The sequence below is a fragment of the Propithecus coquereli genome, unplaced genomic scaffold, assembly GCF_000956105.1.
Source record: "Propithecus coquereli isolate 6110/MARCELLA unplaced genomic scaffold, Pcoq_1.0 Scaffold65, whole genome shotgun sequence".
Taxonomy (NCBI): domain Eukaryota; kingdom Metazoa; phylum Chordata; class Mammalia; order Primates; family Indriidae; genus Propithecus; species Propithecus coquereli.
The window spans coordinates 1014131-1034839 of record NW_012152507.1 but is presented as its reverse complement, the minus strand read 5'-3'; the positions used below and the strand labels follow the sequence as shown (position 1 = coordinate 1034839).

The 20709-nt window shown below is 38.0% G+C and overlaps 1 protein-coding gene across 2 annotated transcripts in view; it reads left to right on the top strand.

The window, feature by feature from the left end:
• The first annotated feature begins 5247 nt into the window (after positions 1 to 5247).
• The window catches only part of SLC10A7 (solute carrier family 10, member 7), a 280802-nt gene continuing 265340 nt past the window's right edge, over positions 5248 to 20709 (top strand). For both annotated transcript variants that reach the window (XM_012660027.1, XM_012660026.1), the window contains exons 1-3: positions 5248 to 5600; positions 12178 to 12260; positions 18342 to 18478. In XM_012660027.1, the coding sequence (XP_012515481.1) occupies positions 5501 to 5600; positions 12178 to 12260; positions 18342 to 18478 (320 nt within the window). In that variant the 5' untranslated portion in view covers positions 5248 to 5500. The remainder of the gene's footprint in view (positions 5601 to 12177; positions 12261 to 18341; positions 18479 to 20709) is intronic.

Below are 20709 nucleotides of genomic sequence, written 5' to 3'. Positions count from 1 at the left end.
AATATCACATAACCTCTATTCTTCCATCATTATTAAGGTTAATGGTTTCTAATTAGTCATTTTCATCAGCACATGAAAATGCTCTATCACCCATCTTCAAAAGAAGAAAATCCTCTGATCCTCATCTCTCTATACATACCATGTAATTCCCCTGCTAACCAGAATAGTGAAATTTCTTGACTGAGTTTATGCTCACTGCAGGCATTTTTCAACTCTTTCCAATTTGGCATAGGTCCTAGTTATCTATCGCTGTGTAATGAATTACCCCCAAATTTAGCAGCTTATAGCAACAAACATGTATCATCTCACAGTTTCTGTGGGAAGGAAATCTCGGCTTGGCTTAGTTGGATGCCTCTGGCTACAATCAAGGTGTAGGATGGGGCTGCAGACATCTTAAGATTTCACTGTGGGAGGATTTATTCCAAGCCTCAGGTCCTGGCTGGCTGTTGCAAGGAGATATCATTTTCTTGCCACATGGGCTTCTGTGTAGAGCAGCTCATATCATGGCAGCTGGCTTCCCTTAGCAAAGGAGCAAGCCTGCAGATAAAAACCAGACAGAAGTCATAGTCTTTTTGTAGCCTAATGAAAGTGACATCTGATCACTTCTGTCAGATTCGTTATTATAAGCAAGTCAGTAAGTTCATCTACACTCAAGTGAAGGGAATTACACAAGGGTGTGGAGGTAGGAATTCGTTAGAAGCTGCCAACCACAGCCTCTATGCCCACCTTTGAAACTAAAATTGCTCTTGCTGAGGTCACTTACAACCTGTACGTAATCAAATCCTCTCAGTAGCATTCACCCCAGATGGTTGCTCCCTCCTCCATCACTCTCTCTCCCTTCTCTTCTGTGATTTCACACTCTCCTGATTTTCTTCTTCCTTTCTGGCTATTTCTTTTTCTTGTTCTTAACAGCATCCTGATCCTCTATCCAATTTCTCTCCTTCTTCATCAACATTCACTGCTTAGGTCATTCAATCCCATGGCTTTAGGTACTATCTATATGCTGATGGCTACTAATGTATGGCTCTAGCCGAAACTCCTCGTCTGATCTCTACACTCACATTTAGCTGCCTTCTTGACATTACCATGCACATGTAGAATAGGTATCTCAAACTACACAAGTCCAAAACAGAGTTCGTGGTTTTCCTCAAAACCTGGTGTTCTGATTTTAAAAAAAATCCAGTTTGATAATGTTAGGACAATAAAACAACACAAGTCCCCAAACCAAAACCAAAACAAGCAACCAAACAAAAATTCCAAGGAATCAAGGGAGTTTAAACATATCTTTAAAACACAGTGTATAAATGTGAAAAGATTTATTCAGTGGTATCATAACTTATGCAATAAGGATTTTTTTTTACATCAGAATCATTTGAGGCATACTGAAAATTTTGCATACATGAGACCTATGCTTAAAGCAAAGCTAAGCCATATTATACATTCAAGTAGTTTTTTTTTTTTTGCTGTGGCTATTTGGAGTATCAAGGTGGGATCAAAAGATGAATCAGATGTGGAGCCTTCCTTTAATGAGTTTACACAGTCTAGAAGGGATAGAGATAAAATGCTAGGGAGTTAGACAACAGAATGATTCTTTCATAACTGGGAATGATCAGAAAAAGCTTGATGGTGAAGAAGACATTTATGCAGGGACTTAAAGGCTTGGTGCAATTAGATTTGGACTTATAGAAATAGGATGAGCATTCCTGGGGAATCGAACAACACTTAGAGAAATTACAAAAGCAGGAAATCTCACTTTAGATTGCAAGAAGGGGGTAACCAAAGATCAAATTGGATATGTAGATCAAGGTGTGTCAGAATACAGAGTCAATGCCTATGGTTTTCATAATCTGTTGTTGAAGAATCCCAGAGCTACAGCTTAACTCCATTCTCATGAGATCAAACCTCTGTTTTACCTGCATTCTGAACAGCTCTATTTACATGTTCCAATGGCCCTTGAACTCAAGATGTATAAAACTGAATTTAAGATCTTCTTCCCAAATATTCTTTGTAAAGATTCGCTGGTGGAGGGAAAGGCACCAGCATCTGTCAAACAGATTCCTGGGAGTTATTTTCAACTTTCTCTCTGTTCCCCTACAGCTAACTGATGGTTTACTTTTGATTCTTTCTGTTTAACAGTTCTTATACTAATTGCCTTTTCCAGCTCCATTGGCTTACTCACTTCTTCCTGAACTATTTTTTTTTCCAGAGACTACTTCTAAGATAATCCCTTTAGCAAAACTGAAGATGCCCTTGTTAGCTTAAAATCCTTCAGTGGCTTTTTTACAGTATTTAATAAAATCTAAATCCTTTACCACAACATGAGTGGTCTCACGTGATCTGAACTCTACCCAGCTTCCCACCTTTCTAACACCACTGTGCCCTCACTGACTAGTCTTGTCACACTGGTCTTTCAATTCTATGAAGTGTCAAGTTCTTCCTTGCCTGAGCAATAGCTTCTGCCACATGTCTGTTCATCCTTCGGATCTCAGAGATATCCATCTTCCCCAACCTAGATTATTCTCCACTTCCTGCTTTTTTCCTTCCACAAGTCACAAGTTGTTTGTATCTGTTTTCTCCACTAGATTATAAGCTATTTATTTTCTATGTTTAGATAGACAAATACCATTGTGTTACAACTGCCTACAGTATTCAGTACAGTAACATGCCGTACAGGTTTGTAGTCTAGGAGCAATAGTCTATGCCAAAGAGCCTAGGTGTGTAGCAGGCTATCCCATCTAGGTTTGTGTCAGCACACTCTATCTTGTTTGCACAATGACAAAATTGCCTAACAAAGCATTTCTCAGAACATATCCCAAACATTAAGTGACACCTGACTGTATTTGTTAATCACTTACTGTGCCTAATATATAAATTAAAATTTATCATAGGTAGGTATGTATAGGAAAAACCACCATATATATAGGGTTCAGTACAATTGGCAGTTTCAGGCATTCACTGGAGGTCTTGGACGGTATCCCCTGAGGATAAGGTGGACTACTGGAATTAAGTTAAGGATCCTGAGAGATGAGTTACGATTATCAGGTTGGGCCCTAAATCCAAAGACAAGTGTCTTTATAAAAGACACAGAGGATGGACGCAGAGACTGGAGTGATGTGTGTCTAGAAAGACACAGAGAAGAGGATGTGATATGAAGATAGAGGCAGAGATTGGAGCACTGTAGCCAAAAGCCAAGGAAGCCAAGGAATGTACCACCGGAAACTGTCAGAGGTAAGGAAAGAGTCTTCCCTAGAGCCTCCAGAGCGAGTATGGCCCTGCCAACATCTTGATTTTGGACTTCTGTCCTCCAGAACTGTGAAAGAATAAATTTCTGTTGTTTGAAGGAATCCAGTTTTGGGTTATTTGTTACAGTAGCCACAGTATTAATAAACTAATATAGGCCTTAACAGAATAGAATTCAGAGTGCCCTATATTTTTTCTTTAAGTACTATTAAAAACAAAACAAAAAAATCTTTCTATGAGATGGATTCTGCTCTAAACATATCAAAGAGTTCTTAGTAAATAAGAATTTTTGAACTTTTTATAAAGTTAAACCAGCTTAATTTCAGTAAATATATTTAACAATCTTTTAATACAAAAGTACCCCTTCAATGACTAAAATGTATGACTCCTTAATTTACTAAGAAACTACCATAAGAAAAGAATTGTGTTGTAAACTATCTTTCATGTTTCTCCACTTATCCTGTGACTGCCTGATAATTGACATCAAATTTTATCACACCTCATTTGCTTCTCTCTTTTCAGGGTAAATTGTTTAATGTTATCTGAGTCTCCCTATCAAGTTCTTTTTATCTTGAGATTAACTTTTCTTTAAGGTGCTGGATGAATAATTAGATGACACTTGGTACTGGGTAACTTACAACTGGTAGCACAACTGCTTAAAGTGCCTTGGTTTTTGGATAGCAAGTCACATCATCAAGATAAAGTTAAATTACATGACAAGTCTATTTCAAGCTTTGAATAAATCCAGATTTAAAGTCTGGCATCACTAAACAATCCCTTCCAAACCTTAAGTTTTATATTTAACCATTTAAATGGCAGATACCAGGCTACCTCAAAATGTCACATGGTATTTTCTTTCTTTACTTATTTTGGTGCATCATAAGGAGAAGTTGATGCTACTTCAGGGTCTACCGGTAGGAAGTCCATTCATGAAACTATGAATGTCACCAGTCGCCACAAAACACTTCAAGGAAGAAACTGGAGGACGGATAGAATTTAGTACGTGGGGCAAGGAAAGGCAGGACTCCCCTACCCCTCAGACTCGGTCCCTCACCGCTTTTGCTTTGGAAGCCCCGTCCCCCTTCGCAGAGTTTTCCCGTCGCACTGGGTGGGCAGCTCTGGGGGTCAAGCGAGACTGGGCGCCCGCGCGCCCTCGGGACTCGCCAGCACAGACCTCACTCCGCCCACGGGTAGCTTCGTCGGTGGGAAGGGGACTTGAGCACTGACTGTCCCCAGAGGAAGACCTGCCCCCACCCCAGCAGTTCCCCCAACTCCCAGGGGCCAGCGTTGACCGGGGAGCGGAGGGGATCTGGGCAGAGCGCCCACCTCAGGCCACCGACCTGGCGAGGTCCGGCCCGCCCTCCTAGGGGTCAGAGGACCCTGGAAAGCGGAGGTTCTGAGAACTTGGGCGTCTGCCTGGGCCCGATTTTGCAACCTATTCCCGGGCTAAAGCTACCCCAAAGAGGCAGCCGCTTTCCCGCGAGGACGGCAGAGCGCGTCTAACTCCGGCCGCTCGGGCTGGGAACGCGGAGACAGAGAACGGCCTCCCCTTCCCCGCCACCCCCCGCGCACACGTCAACGGCGTCGTCGGGGAAACGCCGTAATGGCTCGAAGAAGCGCGCCAGAATAAAACCTTCGCCGCGCCGCCGCAGCTCCAACAGAGAAATCTCTGCCCCAGGCGCACTCCAGCCCTCACCACGAGCTCATGAAAGAGCAAAAGAGAGGCTCTCCTTGGTGCTATACTCCAGAGGCGCGGGCGGCTGTACTGTAAAGGTTCGGTGGGGCAGGAGCCTCGGCGAACACGAGTGGCTGGGTCGTCTTACGACTCTTTCCGGCCCTGTCATTCAGAAGGTTCTGCAAGTCTCGGCGGCGGTGGGTCTATCAGCCTCAGCCAGCGGCTTCTCTTCTCCAATCGCCTGCTCTTGCCGGCGTGGCCTAAGTGTCTGTTTCAGAGTATCTGCCCTTGCGAACCCGCGGCCGGAGGTGCTAGGGGCGTTGGTGCGCGTCTATTAGGAGGCGCGTGGTAGTGATGGCGGCGCTCAGTGAGACTTTCCTGTCACTGGATACTACTACTCCCAGCCCTTCTCAAAGCCGCCGGAGCAACCTTCAGGTCTTTAGTTTACTAGTGGCAATTTGACTTGCTCCGCTGCATGTCTGGAGGGACTGAGGAAAGTGTGGAGACGCCCCGGGGATTGCGCAATCGCAATTTGAAAAGAAAAAAAGCCAAACAAATAAACAAAACCCACCCACCCTAACAAACATGAGGCTGCTGGAGAGAATGAGGAAAGAATGGTTCATGGTCGGAATAGTCCTGGCGATCGCCGGAGCTAAGCTGGAGCCGTCCATAGGGGTGAACGGGGGTAAGTGTTGCACCTCTCCGGCTCCACCGCGGTTCCCACTTCAGAACTAGTATGTGAATCTTGGAAAGGAGGGGCAACCCAAATTGGCAAGTGCTTGCCGATCTCAGGGGCACTGACCAGCCTTTGGCCCTTTTGCTGATTTTCTAATTTGCCAACCCCAGAGGGAACTTGTAATTAGGAAGGGGGCAAAGGAATTTAAGCGCAGGTAGCCTTTTCCGCGAAGAAACAATGATTCTCATCAGTGTCAAGGAGTGAGGTTACAGAGAATGAAACTTATTCCTCTTGCCTTCAAAGTAGCATCCTATCCCAAGGGACTCTAGCTTGCCAGGAGTTCCTTATCTGTCTTGGAGTGGACTTCATTATCTAGTCTACTTCCGACTCCTCCTCGCCCCCACATTAAAAAAAACGTGGAGGAAAAAGAAACAACGGCACCCCCGCCCCCAACTCAGATTTTGTGGCCCACATGTTGGAGAGTGATGATTTGCTGCAGTTGCTGGCACTCCAGAAACTCCCAAGCCGACTGACACGTTGCACTGTTTCATTACAGGACACTACTTCCGTGTGCTGCCGGGATTCAGTTGCTACACTACCAGTCTAGCAGATACAGCCTGTGTTAGACTGCGTGGTGTGTATTTTGGCAAGGAAATGTAGATGGGCTAAAAACATACTTAAATCTCTGAATAGCAGGAGCTTTGTATTGGGGTGATGGGCACTGCTAGGAACACTAAGAAATAGTAGCTTTTTATTCTCCCCCCACACCTTGGGACAATGTTGTCCTACTTTTCAAAAAACGTTAATTGAATTTCTTCAATTCATTCGTCTTTTGACCTTGGTTGTCAGTTTCCAAGCTTATCGACAGGTTTAATACATGTCATACAACGGGGCAAATAAGGACAGAAGTGAACACAGTCTTTTTATGGTAGGAAGTGCTCATGAGGATACTGGGAGTTATTCGTACCTTTTTGTTAAAACATGATGGAAATGAATCATCTCTCAGGAGAATAGTAGTGGTTCCTTCTCCCCTGGACTGCCACCCAATTCCTCTATTTAGAAGTAGCTTTTGGGAACATTTTAAAAGGAATGACTTAAACAAAGATTGTGGAGATTAAAGCTTTTTTGTTTTAAAATTTTGTTCTTCTATATTCAACTTACCACACAATGTGTTGAGTATATGCTCTGTGGGAAGAAAGATTGTTGAATGTTGAATCATTTCCCTAGGGCTTTCCTGCTGAGGCATGTATGAGATAGATTCTACATCTTACTTGTTCCCTTGGACTCTGCTTATTGAAGTTTTGGTACATTATTGTATCTTAGAAATATTGTTTCCTATTTCACTAGTCCTTATGTCATTAATATAGGATAATTCATTCCTTTCTTTAATTATAAAAGCGTAGAATGTTACGAGCTGGAAGGGACTTTGAAAGTATTTGAAGCTAACATGCGTCTTTTACAGTTGACAATACTGAGTGAAGCCTGACTGAGGCTAGGTGAGTTAGGTTAAGTTAGCTAGCTTATGGAAGAGGAGCCACTGGAGGAGACCAGGACTCCCCCTTATTTCATATCAGTTGCAAAATCTATACTAATGGTTCTGGCAAAAAAAAAAAAAAATTATTACAAATGAATGACCATTATAAAGAAGGGATCTATGTAATAAAGATACTTTCCACACCCTGATTTTTAGCTCAAAGGAGCAGAGCAGAATCAGCTAGTATTAGACATAATGTACTCCTATGATTTCTTTGATAGTTGTACATGTGTAGAGTTACTTTTTCTGAAACCTAAAGTTAAACAAGCAATTGTTTGGGATTTCCTTTATAGGCTATGAGGCTAAATTACTGGTAGTTCTGTTGAACTTTGAATTGACCTTCCCACCCGTAAAACCTCTTAATGAAAACAAACCTCCAAATAGTACCAAATCACACTTTCACTTGTGAACAAGAGTTCTCTGACAAGGAATTGGGAGAAAAGAGACTCTATTCCAGTGAACAGTTTACAAACCCGGGAGACACACCCTTTGGTATCAAAGAAGGTACTCTATAAAACAAAGGGAAGGCCCAGGTTTTATAGCAAAAGTTCCCACCCAAGGTACCCAAGCAGATCTGTTTATGCAAATACAGGATTGAAACTTGCTTAGTTATGATTGGTCAGTATAGCTAAGCCCTGATTGGGTGAGGTGGGTGAACAGCTCTGAAAGTCCCAAAGATAAAAAGGTGTGAGTTTTTAGAGAACTCATGGTATGTGTGTGACCCTTAGTCAGCAAATGGCCACTTGGCTCTGTTTTAAATTTAGGTCCATTTAGCCACTTAGGATCCCTCTTGAAGGACTGGCTCTTTCAGGTTCACATTTGTTCACACTCCACCTTAAAACAACAAAAATCTAGGAACAAGGAGAGGCTGCTGAAAATGTTACTGTCATATCCTGCTCTTTAGAGTGGTATAAAGCACCTCTTTGGCTTGTAATTTTTAGTGAAAAGGTTCCATTTCTGGGCTTTGTACACTGGGAATGTGATTTGTAATACATTCACATTGACTGGACAATTTTCAATTGAACAATTTTTTAGACATTCTTTTAAATAGGAAAGGTTTTGGTAGTTTTCAATTTGTAGTTAAGATGCTCACTTCGCCTTTGCCTGGATTAATACCTTAATCACTACACTATTTTTAAGTATAAGACTTCTACATTTAAAGTATCACACATACATGTGGTCTAACCTCCTTTTTAAAAAAACCTTTGCGGCCAATTGGTAAGTTAATATGGCCGGAAATTTATAGATACGGGAACCCTAAATTAGAGATGTCGAATGACTATCCAAATGGGCAGAAGTATAACAGCTTAGATAATTTAATTCTTAGTTCACTATTCTTTTTAATAAATTAAATTTCATTGTTAAATATATAAAAGAAGGTTGAAATTAAAAAGCTATAGTAGATGTAAATATGATAATCTGTTCCAATGTGAACTACAGAAGCCCTGAGCTATTTGTACACTTTAGAGTTTATGAGAGTTGAACACTGGTGCTATTCATTCTTGGGAAGAGAAAGGTTTACTTCTTTGAAAGTAGAGAGTAAGTTTTTCATTTCCACCTGCATCTTCACTTAAATTATTGTTGTTAATAAGACATTAATCCTAAAAAGGAAACTGCTTTGTTTTTCCACTAAAAAAACATAACCAGAAACATGCTATAACCTTAAGTATATTAGCATGAATATCTTAAAATATCTTAGATTAGGTTTAGAAATGAAATTTACTTTGGTGATGAGTGGCTTTTGTGAAATGGTAATAGTTCCTTGCATTCTTAAGTATTCCAAAAACATTTTCTTTTTTTCCTCCCATTAAAACACATGGGTTTCAGAGCCCAAAAATTGTTTCATTTTTTATGGCTAATTTTTCTTTTGATTGTGTTAGCCCATTCCATTTTGTTGATAAACCTTTTTTTCTTTTATGTTTAATGGAAAAGTAAAAGCATATTTCCAGTTTGAGTTTTATAGCCACCTTAAGATCTGAATCTGATTATTTTAGTGACTTGGTGGATATAGTTATTAGCTTGGGGAGGGGACACATCATTTTTATATGTTATAATAGTTTCAACGCTCACTTCTGTGCAAATATTTACCAAGTTTTTATTTTAGCCCTAGATGACTTCTTTTTTTTTTTTGAGACAGAGTCTCACTGTGTTGCCCGGGCGAGATGTGCTCTTCCGATCTCTAGCTCACAGCAACCTAAAACTCCTGGGCTCAAGCAATCCTACTTCCTCAGCCTCCTGAGTAGCTGGGACTACAGACATGCACCACTATGCCCGGCTAATTTTTTCTATATATATTTTTAGTTTTCCAGCTAATTTCTTTCTATTTTTTTAGTAGAGACAGGGTCTCACTCTTGCTCAGGCTGGTCTGGAACTCCTGAGCTCAAAGGATCCTCCCACCTCAGCCTCCCAGAGTGCTAGGATTATGGGCGTGAGCCACCGCGCCTGGCCCCCCTAGATGACTTCTTGTTCTGCATTCCCAAGTTGGGTGATCTGTTAGCCTCTCAGTTGATTATGTCTCAGAGGGGACTTGGGTTTCTCTAAATCAAAATCAATTACTCTTTCCCCCTAAAAGGTGCATTGTAGGTAGCCCTGGAATATCCTTACCCATCTCCTTTCGTGGATTAGAGTTACTTTGATGTGTATCTAATACAGAAGATGGTGTACTCTCTCTCTCAAGAATTTAAAACATTAAAAGTCAGGAATTCTTCCATTGAATTAATGCCAATTAGTTAATAGTTATGCATATTTATGTATGTGTGTGTGGAGTGTGGGTGGAGTTAGCCTCTTAAAAAGAAAAGTTGGCCAATTAAAGTAGATACGTTAGCTACCCCAAAGAAACACGCGATCCAAGTAAGTGCCATGTGTTTGCTGTGGAGATGCATCTTTGTACATGTCCCTGAGCTCTCATTTGCTACCATATTGCTAACTCTAACCCCTCATGTTGCACCCTTGTGGGTGGAACTACAATGAACCAGAATAAGGTCTCATAAAAAGCAAGGGATTGGAGGAAAATAAAAAATGATGTTGGTTTTAAAAAACAAGTCTTTTAAAATTCCTGGGAAATGTCTTCTTCCCAAAGAAGCTAGATGCCTTGACTTTAAAATCGGCTCCTGAATTACTCTCATCAGCTTTTGAAGAAATACTTCGAAGTGTGAGCTGCTGAGACAGATTCACTCATGAGTATAATGTAACTCTTTTTAACAGCTTTTGAATACCTTCACTGCTCCCAAATGTAATGCGTTTTGCACTTGCCTTCTCCCTTTTGCTCCCGTTTCTCAGACCTCAGCAAAATGATTTGTGTAAATGCCAAGCATATTAACAAGTTTATTACAGTGTTTGAGGACATCTTTGTTTCTTTTAATCACCGTTGTACCTCAAATGCCTATGACATAGTAGGTTCTCAATAAATATTTGTTGAATGAATAAATGGTGATTTTTCCTGAGCTTGGTTTTGGTAAATGGTCTTCAGTCCATTTACTGAGCAAGTGGAGGGTTTAGGGGTATGAAGGAGCTGTGATTGTGGTCCTGTTGTTTTGCTTAGGGGATGTATTAGTTTCTTAGGGCTGCCACGTTAAATTATCACAAAACAAGTGGCTTAATGCTACAGAAATTTATTCTCTCACAGTTCTGGAAGAAGTCTGAAGTCGAGATGTCTTCCAAAGGCTCTGGGGAAGAATTCTTCCTTGCCTCTTCTAGTTTGTGGTGGTTTCCAGGTACCCTTGGCATTCCTTGGCTTGTGGCAGTGTAACTCCAGTCCTTGCCTGTCTTCATGTGGTCATCTTCCCTGTGTGTGTCTGTGTCCAAATTTCCTCCTTCTTGTAAGAGTACCGGGATCATTGAATTAACAACTACCCTAATTCTAGAAGAACTTATCTTAACTTGATTACATCTGTAAAGACCCTATTTCCAAATAAGGTCACATTCACAAGTCATGGGTGGACATTAATTTTGGAGGGGGACACTACTCAATCAAGTATAAGAAGGCTGAATAAAATGTCAAGTATGAGATGATCTCAGAATTTAAAATGTTGGTATAGTCCAGGATTTCTCAGCCTTGGCTCTATTGACATTTTGAACATGATAATTTGTTGGAGGGGCTGTTGTGTGCCTTCCAGGAGGTTTGACAGAATTCCTGATCTCTCCCCACTAAATACCAGTAGCACATTCTCTACTCCGAGTTATGACAACCAAAAAGTTTCCAAACATTGCCAAATGTCTGGGGGCGGGGGACAAAATTGCCACTTCTGGAGAACCACTGGTATGTAAGTGTCATTTTCTCAGAACTTCATCTTTTAAAAGTATATTCTTCTTTGGTTAGTACATTAGGTCATGAAGCCAATTGTGTACAAGTCACAAATGATACTTTAAATATCAGGATTGCCCCTCTTGTTCTCATAGTGTTAACATATTTGCAGTTCAGCCAAACTAATTCCAGAGAGGATTTCCTGGAGGGCTAGGACCAGGTCTGTCTGGTTCATCACAGTATCCCCAGAGTGTAGAACAATTTAATAACAATTATGATCATAGCAATATATTATTAAGTACTCTATATGCATTATCTCATTCATATAATATAGTAAGTGCTCAAAAAGTATTTGTAGAATGAATAGTGAATGCATACATGATTACAGGCTTTTATTTCTGGCATCCTAGAAGGAATAAAGAAATATTTGCTCAAGAGAAGGGAACTTCTTCCATTGAGTCTCTTCTTTGGGTTCAGGGGTATTTTGATTGTTAAATAAACATTGATACCATGATAGATACAGTTAGGACCTGTGTTGAAGGATGTTACTTACATGCTCTCCTGTGTGCTGCTTCTTCTGGTCTGAGGATACTGTGCTAAACCAGACAGCTATGGTCCTTGCCCTCTCGAAAATCCTCTCTTGAGTTAGGCTGCATCACACAAAAGCTTACCTCTGTCAGGACAGTAGGACCCTAGGGGCAGCACTAAAACCTAAAGGAACATTTGTTGTCCTGCAATAGATTCTTCTTTTATACCAAGGTATCTACTGGAATTTTTTTTCTAACAGTAACTCATTTTTCTCTTTTTAGGACCACTGAAGCCAGAAATAACTGTATCCTACATTGCTGTTGCAACAATATTCTTTAACAGTGGACTGTCATTAAAAACGGAGGTACTATCACCTATGGAGCACATGAAAAGCAGGGAGAAAATTTTAATTTGTACTTGAAATTTCAGAATCCTCTTGTAAAGCCATTTATAGCTATAATCTGAAGGCTTCACTATAACAGAAGATAACTTGGACTTCAGGTTATCTTGAAAGACTTGTGTCCTTGTGTGCAAAGGACTTGTGTTTCGTTCCTATGTATGCATATTATAAAAACTTTGTAGTTGAGCAGTATGGGCCCTAAGGATGTGGTTATAATGAATATGCTTTTAATACGGCAAATGAACATGAAGCATCTTCATGTCTTCTTCAACTTATGGTGGTAACTACAGTGGTGCCTGCTGTGCTTGGGCACAGTTGAGCTACTGATGTTTAGTTTTGGTTTCTGTAACTTCTGTGGATCTTCCTTTTTTCCCATGACTCATGCTGTTCAGTATTGCTTATTTTGTTATAACTTTTAACTAATTTTTATTTTTAAAAAACATATTCTTCCTTAGCATATCTATTAAATATTAATAATTAACAATATTAACTAATTAATAGAATATTGGTATTTTTTTCATGCAAATCACAGTCTTATACAGACCATATGGATAATGCTATTTACTGATCCAGGTTTCACTGAACATGGGCTTCTCTTGGAAGTAAAGAAATCCAGACATTTTTACACGGGAGAGAGGAATAAGTAGGACTTATGATTCTCTTTTGAATTACAATGGAAGAAAAAAAAGAGGAGAAATACCCATTTACTTTTGAAGAAATTACATAAAGTTATTGTAACATGCTCATTCTTATGTAGATAGGAAAATCTTACTGTAAGAAGGATTTTTTTTTTCTTTCTGGAAATGGCTTTAAAAGTTAAAATTCTGGCTTAGTGTTATTTCTTGCCTTTATTTATTTTACCTTCATTTTCTTTTAAGTGTGATTTGAATGAAGACCAAATTTAGTTAACTCTTTCTTAGATCACCCTAGTAACAACATGAAAAAATATTATTTTACTAAATTTATGTCTTCTGTAGCTATCAGGTTGGTATAAATGTTTTTGGGGGATATTTTTTGATACATGTAGGATTAGTATGTAGTGTCTACAACTGATAAATTGTGTCTCAAGAATTCCAGATATTCTTGCTAATTACCTGCTGTTTTGGAAAAAACTGGCATAGAATGGAATTTCCTAAATATGTCAAATTCTAGTTTTTGTAAACAATATTGATATAAAAGGACCATGATTAGTGCTTACAGGGCACAGGCTTTTTCTGTCAACACCTGAGTTCTAATATTGGTTCTCAAATGTGGGACAGAGTAATACAGGAAGATAGTTACCTGGAGGTCTTCCTGCTGGCCTTGGCTAATGCTCTTTGTGGAGCAGCTGCCTTACCCAAGTCCTCTACTTGGGACGTTGCTCTAACTACATCCCCTGGTGGCTGCTTAATGGCTACAGCTGTTACTTATGACATGGGAAATCTGGCAAGAGACTTGATTTCTCTCACTCCTTAGCTTCTTACTTAATGCTATTCTGTAAAGCAGCCAACTGTGTGGGATGCAGGAATTAAAGAAGGAAGAATGTCACAGCTATCAGCATTTCTCTAAGGACCAACTTCTTTTGTAAGCACCTAAGAAATCTTCAGAGTCATTCAGCTAATTTGGATGTAATGATGAAGTGCCTTGATCTCATGGTTTATCATGGTATCTAAGTAACCATCAAAGCCATTTCCTCCATCAAAGGCCCTTTTCAAACTAATACATTAAGTCATTTTCAAAAGCCATTTAACTTAAGATGTCCTAGATTGCATCATTGTGTACTATTAAATCATCTCTAAGCCCTGCTAATTTCCTGGGTAACCTAACTTACTAAGTAGGAAGTAGCAGTCTTGTTATTTGTTTTCTAATTAATAATCCTAAATTAATTTCAGCTGGATCTATGATTTATATATCTTATGAGGTCCTAGGATAGTGCATTTTTGCACACAGAAGACAGTAAGTTATTATTGAATTGAGTTTATTTGAAAGCATTTGTGTTGATCCCATTCAAGTTTGATTTATATTGAGCATTTCTTATTACTCATACATTGATTTAATGATGTGTATTCTAAAATTTGTTTTACTAATTTGTGGAAATTATAAAGGACACTGTGCTAATGCAATGCCACGTCTTCAGTTTTATGACATTTGATGATTTGTTTTTGAAATACCTGTTGAAATGGTTTCTGAAATTATGTTATAGTGAAGTGAAATAAGGTCACATTTAAAATTTATTTTATGTTTAGCTAACTTCAAACCTACAGTTTCAGAGTATTTGTCACTTAACAGACTGTGGCAGGGTCAATTCACTTAAACAAATACCAATTAAGTGCCATGGCTACAAGGCACTGTGCTTGGGCTGGGGTTGGAAGCAAAGATGAGCAGGAGACTCAAGGCCTGAAAAAGTGTCCTGAATAGGGCAGAATATACAGATTTTTCTTTATTTTTCTAAACAGATTATTGTTTTTTAATCTCATTAGCTGAAAAGTAAATATAGCAAATTCTTAACTTTAGGCATATGCTGCTTGTTTCAAGCCCAGAGCTATGAGACTGACTCTCAGAAAGTGAATCAGATAAAGGTCAAATAAGGGTTAGAAGGGAAATTGGTATGTAATGAAAATATTTCTGCGTCCCAGTCAGAGCCCTGGCTTTAAGCAATTCTTGATGCTGTCAGTGAGACTCTGGTATAATCAGTACATTATGTGGAGTGTCTCCTTAAGTTTATTTTAATGGAATTTGACCTGTATTACATGTGAATAAACAAAATGTTATGCAGAGGCAACTTTTCAATTATTCATGATGGCATTTATTTGAATATGTGGCCCTAAATTCTACATGGGTGTATATAGAATAATACTATTTTGGATTTTATAGGGTTTACTTGCTTCTTTTCTATTATTAATTTATTTCATCTTTATGGTTGTATGAAGAAGATATGGAAAATAGATGACCCTGGGTTTTTTGTGACAATCTTGAAAATCTTTATTAGAAACACTTCCCCTTTGTTAAGAAGCCCCTCATGGCCCAACATGGTAGGTTGGTATGACTCATTTTGCTGGGTTCTTTACTGTACAACACTTTGATGCAATGTCAATTTCTAATTATCATTTATTAGGTCAGCTAGCATTTTCTGTCTACATTTAGTTTTTATAACATTTTTCTGATTATAAAAGTGGTATTTACTCATTATAGAAAGATTAGAAAGAATAAAAATAACTTATTAACATTCATGCATTTTTAGTCCTTTTTTAAAACATTTTAATATAGAATATTTTAAAAACAAAATATTTTTAAAAGTAAAATTGTATATCTATGTAAGTGTATACACATACTTGCAGACATATACACATATACATACATAATCTTACCCTATTTTTTCCATGTAACATTGTATAACAATTTTTCATGTAATTTACTATTATTCAATTTTTTCTTTACTTATATTTTATAATAAAAATAAATTGTTTACTTTTATGAACAAATGATTTATTTACATAGTTCAGAATCAAAAGGTACAAAAGTTTATGTATGATAAGTCTTCCTTTCACCCCTCCTCCAGATATCTAGTTCTCTTCTCTGGAGACAACCAATATTAGCAGTTTCTGTGTACGTTTCCAGAGATATTCTCTGCAAAACATACAGATGTGTATCCCATCCCTCTACAAAGTATAGTATTTTATAATGTTTGGCATAATATGATGTTTACCTTATTTTACTTAAAAAACATCTTGTAGATTGTTTCATATCAACCCATAAAGAACCCTGTTTCTTTTTGTACACCCAATAGTATTCTATTGTATGGATGTGTTGTGATATGTTTTACTTGTCCTTTATTGATGGACATTTAGGTAATTTACAAGGTTTTGCTATTACAAACATGTTGTAAAGGATAACCTAAAAATATGGCATTTCCCACATTTGGGAACATATGTCAGGGATAAATTCCTGGAAGTGGAATTGCTAGGTCAAATGATATAGGTAGTTTAAATTGTGATAGATATTCCAAGTACCTACAATGGTGCCAGGTGCTCAGTAAGTATTTCTTGAATGAAGGAATGAGTTTCCAGATTGCTCTCCATAGGTTATGCCAATTTACACTCCTATTGATAAAGTAGGGCAGAGATCCTTTCCTCATCAACATAGTTTTTCATAGCTCACAACACTCTGGTTATACTTATCTAATTCTCCCATATTTGGACATTTAAGTTGTTTCCAGATTTTGCTTTAATAGATAATGCTGTGACTGTGATGATCAATTCTGTGTATAAATGTTTGTAACCACCTTTTATATCCTTAGGATAAATGCCTAGACATAAAATTTTTGAGTCCAAGAATGTGAATTATATTATAGTCCTTGTTGTATATTCCCAAATTGCTTTTTGGAAAAGTTATGCCATTTTCTATTCCTATCAGAATTATATGCAAATGGCTTACTGCATTCTGGCTAATCATTTTATTATGATTTTTTTAAAAATAAAAAAATACTAATATTTATTTGGTATTTATCAAATGCCTCTGTGTATATATAAATGAGATTTGGTTTCAAGACTGTCAAAAATGCTCTGAACTGCTGTTGCTCAAGTTTTATCTGGGGTGGAACTTTAAGATTCTGATTCATTGTAAGGATGGCTTGTTTTTTTCTTAGGTCTGATCCAAGGGCCTAACATGGCTTCTGGTAGGCTCAGTATCTCCCAGGGGTCTTAAATTAGACCCAGATTGCCAGAAATTCTTTAGATATCATTAGGGATATCTTGTGACCAAAAAAAAAGTAACTGCTCTATGTCTTCACACAGGGAGAGAGATAGTGGTACCCAGTGAGACAGATCTGAGAATGTTGCTATTAGTAAATGAATCTGGGTTAACCTGCTGTCTATTAAACTGATAAACTTTGGCTAATGTCTTTGAGGCTGAGGATCTCTTGAACCTCTTACTTGATCTGGGGGGCCGTTATAGTCCAATGTTTACAATGAGTGAATCTCTGGTATCTTCGAATATGTTTTAATGATTACTTGCTTTTTTTAAAGGACTATACTTTTTCTACTGCTTTCTGGATTGGTTTTATTTCAACTGAATAACCACATAACACGGATTCAAATGCAAATGCTTTAAAATGTAGATATAGTTGAATCCCAGAGGTTAACTAATTATCCTTTTTTAGCTGTAAGATTCATAACATGTGCCTGGTTTGTCATGTTTAATGTACATTTTTTCCCCTCTTGGGGTAGCAGTGTCATACAGTGGAAGGAGCAGGCATGGGTTTGAAAGCATGCTGGAAATGAGCTTAATTCTGATGTGCACTGTATAGTAGCTCTTAACTTCAATTTCCTCATCAGTAAAATGGGGACAATATTATCTACCTCATGGGTTTATTTTGAGAATTAGATGAGATAACAAATTTCCTCATCAGTAAAATGGGGACAATATTATCTACTTAATGGGGTCATTATGGGGATTAGCTGAGATAACATATGTAAAATGACAAGCTCAGATCGTGGCATATAGCTGGTATTCAGATAATGTTAACAAAGAATCTAGTGAGTAGATTGTAGGGGGAGAAGCCATTTTGAGTTAGAGACCATCGTTGAAGAAAACATTTTAAAAATTATTATTTGTAGATTCAGTGATATCTTGCCACATTGAGACCTTATAGGTTTGATGTAATGAATAATGATTACATAATTAAAATGTGATAGGTCCTGTTAAAATTTTTTTAAAAGATTTTTTTTTTTTAATGTAGGTAAACATACATGTGTGCTTATAGTGTCAACAATCCTCAAATCTATACTATTGTAAAGGTAGTTAGCTTAGTCCTGGTCCAGAATCTTATGAATCTGAATTGTTAGAGCATATTATGTATTTGAAAGAAATTAGAATATTTCAACAATTTTATATAAAAATATAATCATCATGACATTCTGTCTCATATGCATATTCTTATAGATAAAAAGTTCAGCTATGAAAAAAACTCAAAATTAAAAGCAACTCACGTGATGTTATTTTAGTAGCAATCTCTTTTCCGAAATAGCTTTCTTACCTTTGTTTATTTTGTGTCCTTCATTTTTCCAGGAGCTGACCAGTGCTTTGGTGCATATAAAACTGCATCTGTTTATTCAGATCTTTACACTTGCATTCTTCCCGACAGCAATATGGCTTTTTCTTCAGCTTTTATCAATCACACCCATCAATGAATGGCTTTTAAAAGGGTATGTTTAAATCTTTTGAAGGCTCTACATTTAATGGGGCATCTCTAGTGATATTATTGTTTCTGTGGCAACTATATACAAAAGGCCTTTTGCATACTACCTGATAAAGAAATAAAAACACTTCTAACATTATTGTTTTCCTTTAAAATTATAGTGTTTCATCAAGGAGGTTCTTCAAACAATTAACAGAATCTTAAAATACACCTATATGCTTCATCTTAAAGTTCTGGGATAGATACTTTTCTGGAAATTTAAAAGAGTGGTTTTGGGAGAAATATAAAAAGGACTAGAGGATGTAAGATCTGTATGCATGTGTATAGTGTGGGCTGTTATTAGATGCTTTCCTTTGCATTCTAAATCTTACCAAATGTAAACATGTGATGGCTGAGTATAACATGTATTTTTAAAATGTATAAGAAAGAAAAAATATTTACTTTTTCACTTGTTCTAAGTTTGATAAAATAGTTCAATTAACAGTACATTTTTATTAGAATTTTTTCATTAAAAATGTTACCATGTTTATTAAAAGGATTTAACAATTTTAAAGAAAGTATTTGAAGGGGTTAAAAACTCACCACATTTTAGCATTATAGTATAATAGCTAAAACACTGAACTTAGAGCCTGAAGAGTGAGTTCTGACCCCATCCCTCACATACTATGTAACTTTGAGCAAAGTTATTTAATAATTTTGAACCTCAGTTTCTCTCTCTATAAAATGGATAATCATATTTTTACTGCCTACTTAGTAAAGATGTTGGGGATATCAATTGAGATCACTTATTCATTTATTCAAGTCATTTATTTATCTCCTACTATGTGCCAGGAATTATTATAGGAATTAAGAAATAGTGAAATGCCAGTTAGTTCTGCATGTTGGGGAGACTCAGGGCGTGTGATTATCGATAAACAAGTAAACAGATGAGCAAGATAGAGACAAGTGATGTGAAAAAAGAAGTACGGTGTGATATGGTTGAAAGTGGTTGGGTGGGCAGGCTGGTGATTAACTTAGATTGCACAGTTCTGGGGACAGAATGTTCTAGGCAAAGGAAACAGAATGTACAAAGGCTCTAAGGCAGAATCAAGCCTGGCGTGTTGCCGGGTCATCAAAGCAACCACGATGGCCAGGCCTGGTGATACAGAGGAAGAATAATATGCCTTGGAGGTGGAAAGGTAGGCAGGAGCCTGGTGTGCAGAGATAGGCCATTCAGGTTTTACTCTGAGTGCTGCGGAAAACTGTTGGAGGAATTGAAAGGCGGGAGCGATGTGGTCTCATTTATATTTGCAGATGATTCTCCTGGCTGCCGCGTGGAGAGTAGGTGGTAGAGAATAGAGAGGAAGCCAGGAAAGCAACGTGGGGACTCGCGTGGTGAGGTAGCAGTGAGACGGAGAGAAACGAAGGTGTGCTGGATAGATCTTAGAGTCAGAGCTTTCAGACTCTGTGGAGAGGAAGGACAGACAGGAACCAAGGGCGACTTTTGGGTTTTAGATATGAACCACTGGGTAATTGGTGGCATCACTTACTTAACAGGGGAGAAATAGGTTAGGAAGAGAGGGGGAAAGAGTGCTGTTTTGGCCAGATTGAGTTTGAGAGAATAAAGATCAAATTTTACCAAAAAGCATAAAATGCCACATAAATGTAACATCATTTTACAGCAACTATGTATTATGCATATCAAGAACCAATAGTTACTGAGTATCTGCCATGTGTAGGACACTCAAGGAATAGGAAGATAGCTATTCATTTTAGTGTCTTCCTGGAACTTCCAACCAAGGTGGGTATGTGGGACATATATATAAGATAGTAATCAACCAAGATGGAGAGGCATATGATTTGTCAGGTGAGTGGTGTAATCAGTTAAAGAATAAGCAGTTCAGCAAAGGTCGGACTCCTAAAGTAGAGACTTCAAAACTGAGGCATTAGTGGGAGACAGAGAGATAAAACATTTCCTTAGAACCAACTTGCAGAAGACCTGAACTACTGGGTTGAGGAGTTTGCATTTGAAGATATAGATGATGGAGAGAGAGCTCCTAAAAGTACTAAACAAGAGAACAACGTGTTAAAAAGTGGTCATTAAGGAAGATTAGTCTGATAGCATTATACTGGGTTTATTATTAGAAGAGTAATACTTAGAATCTCAGTGTGCTAAATAAAACAAACGTACAATTCTCACCTTAAGATACTAAGCCTTAACTCAAACTCACTTGCTCAAACTCACTTAGAGAAAACTCT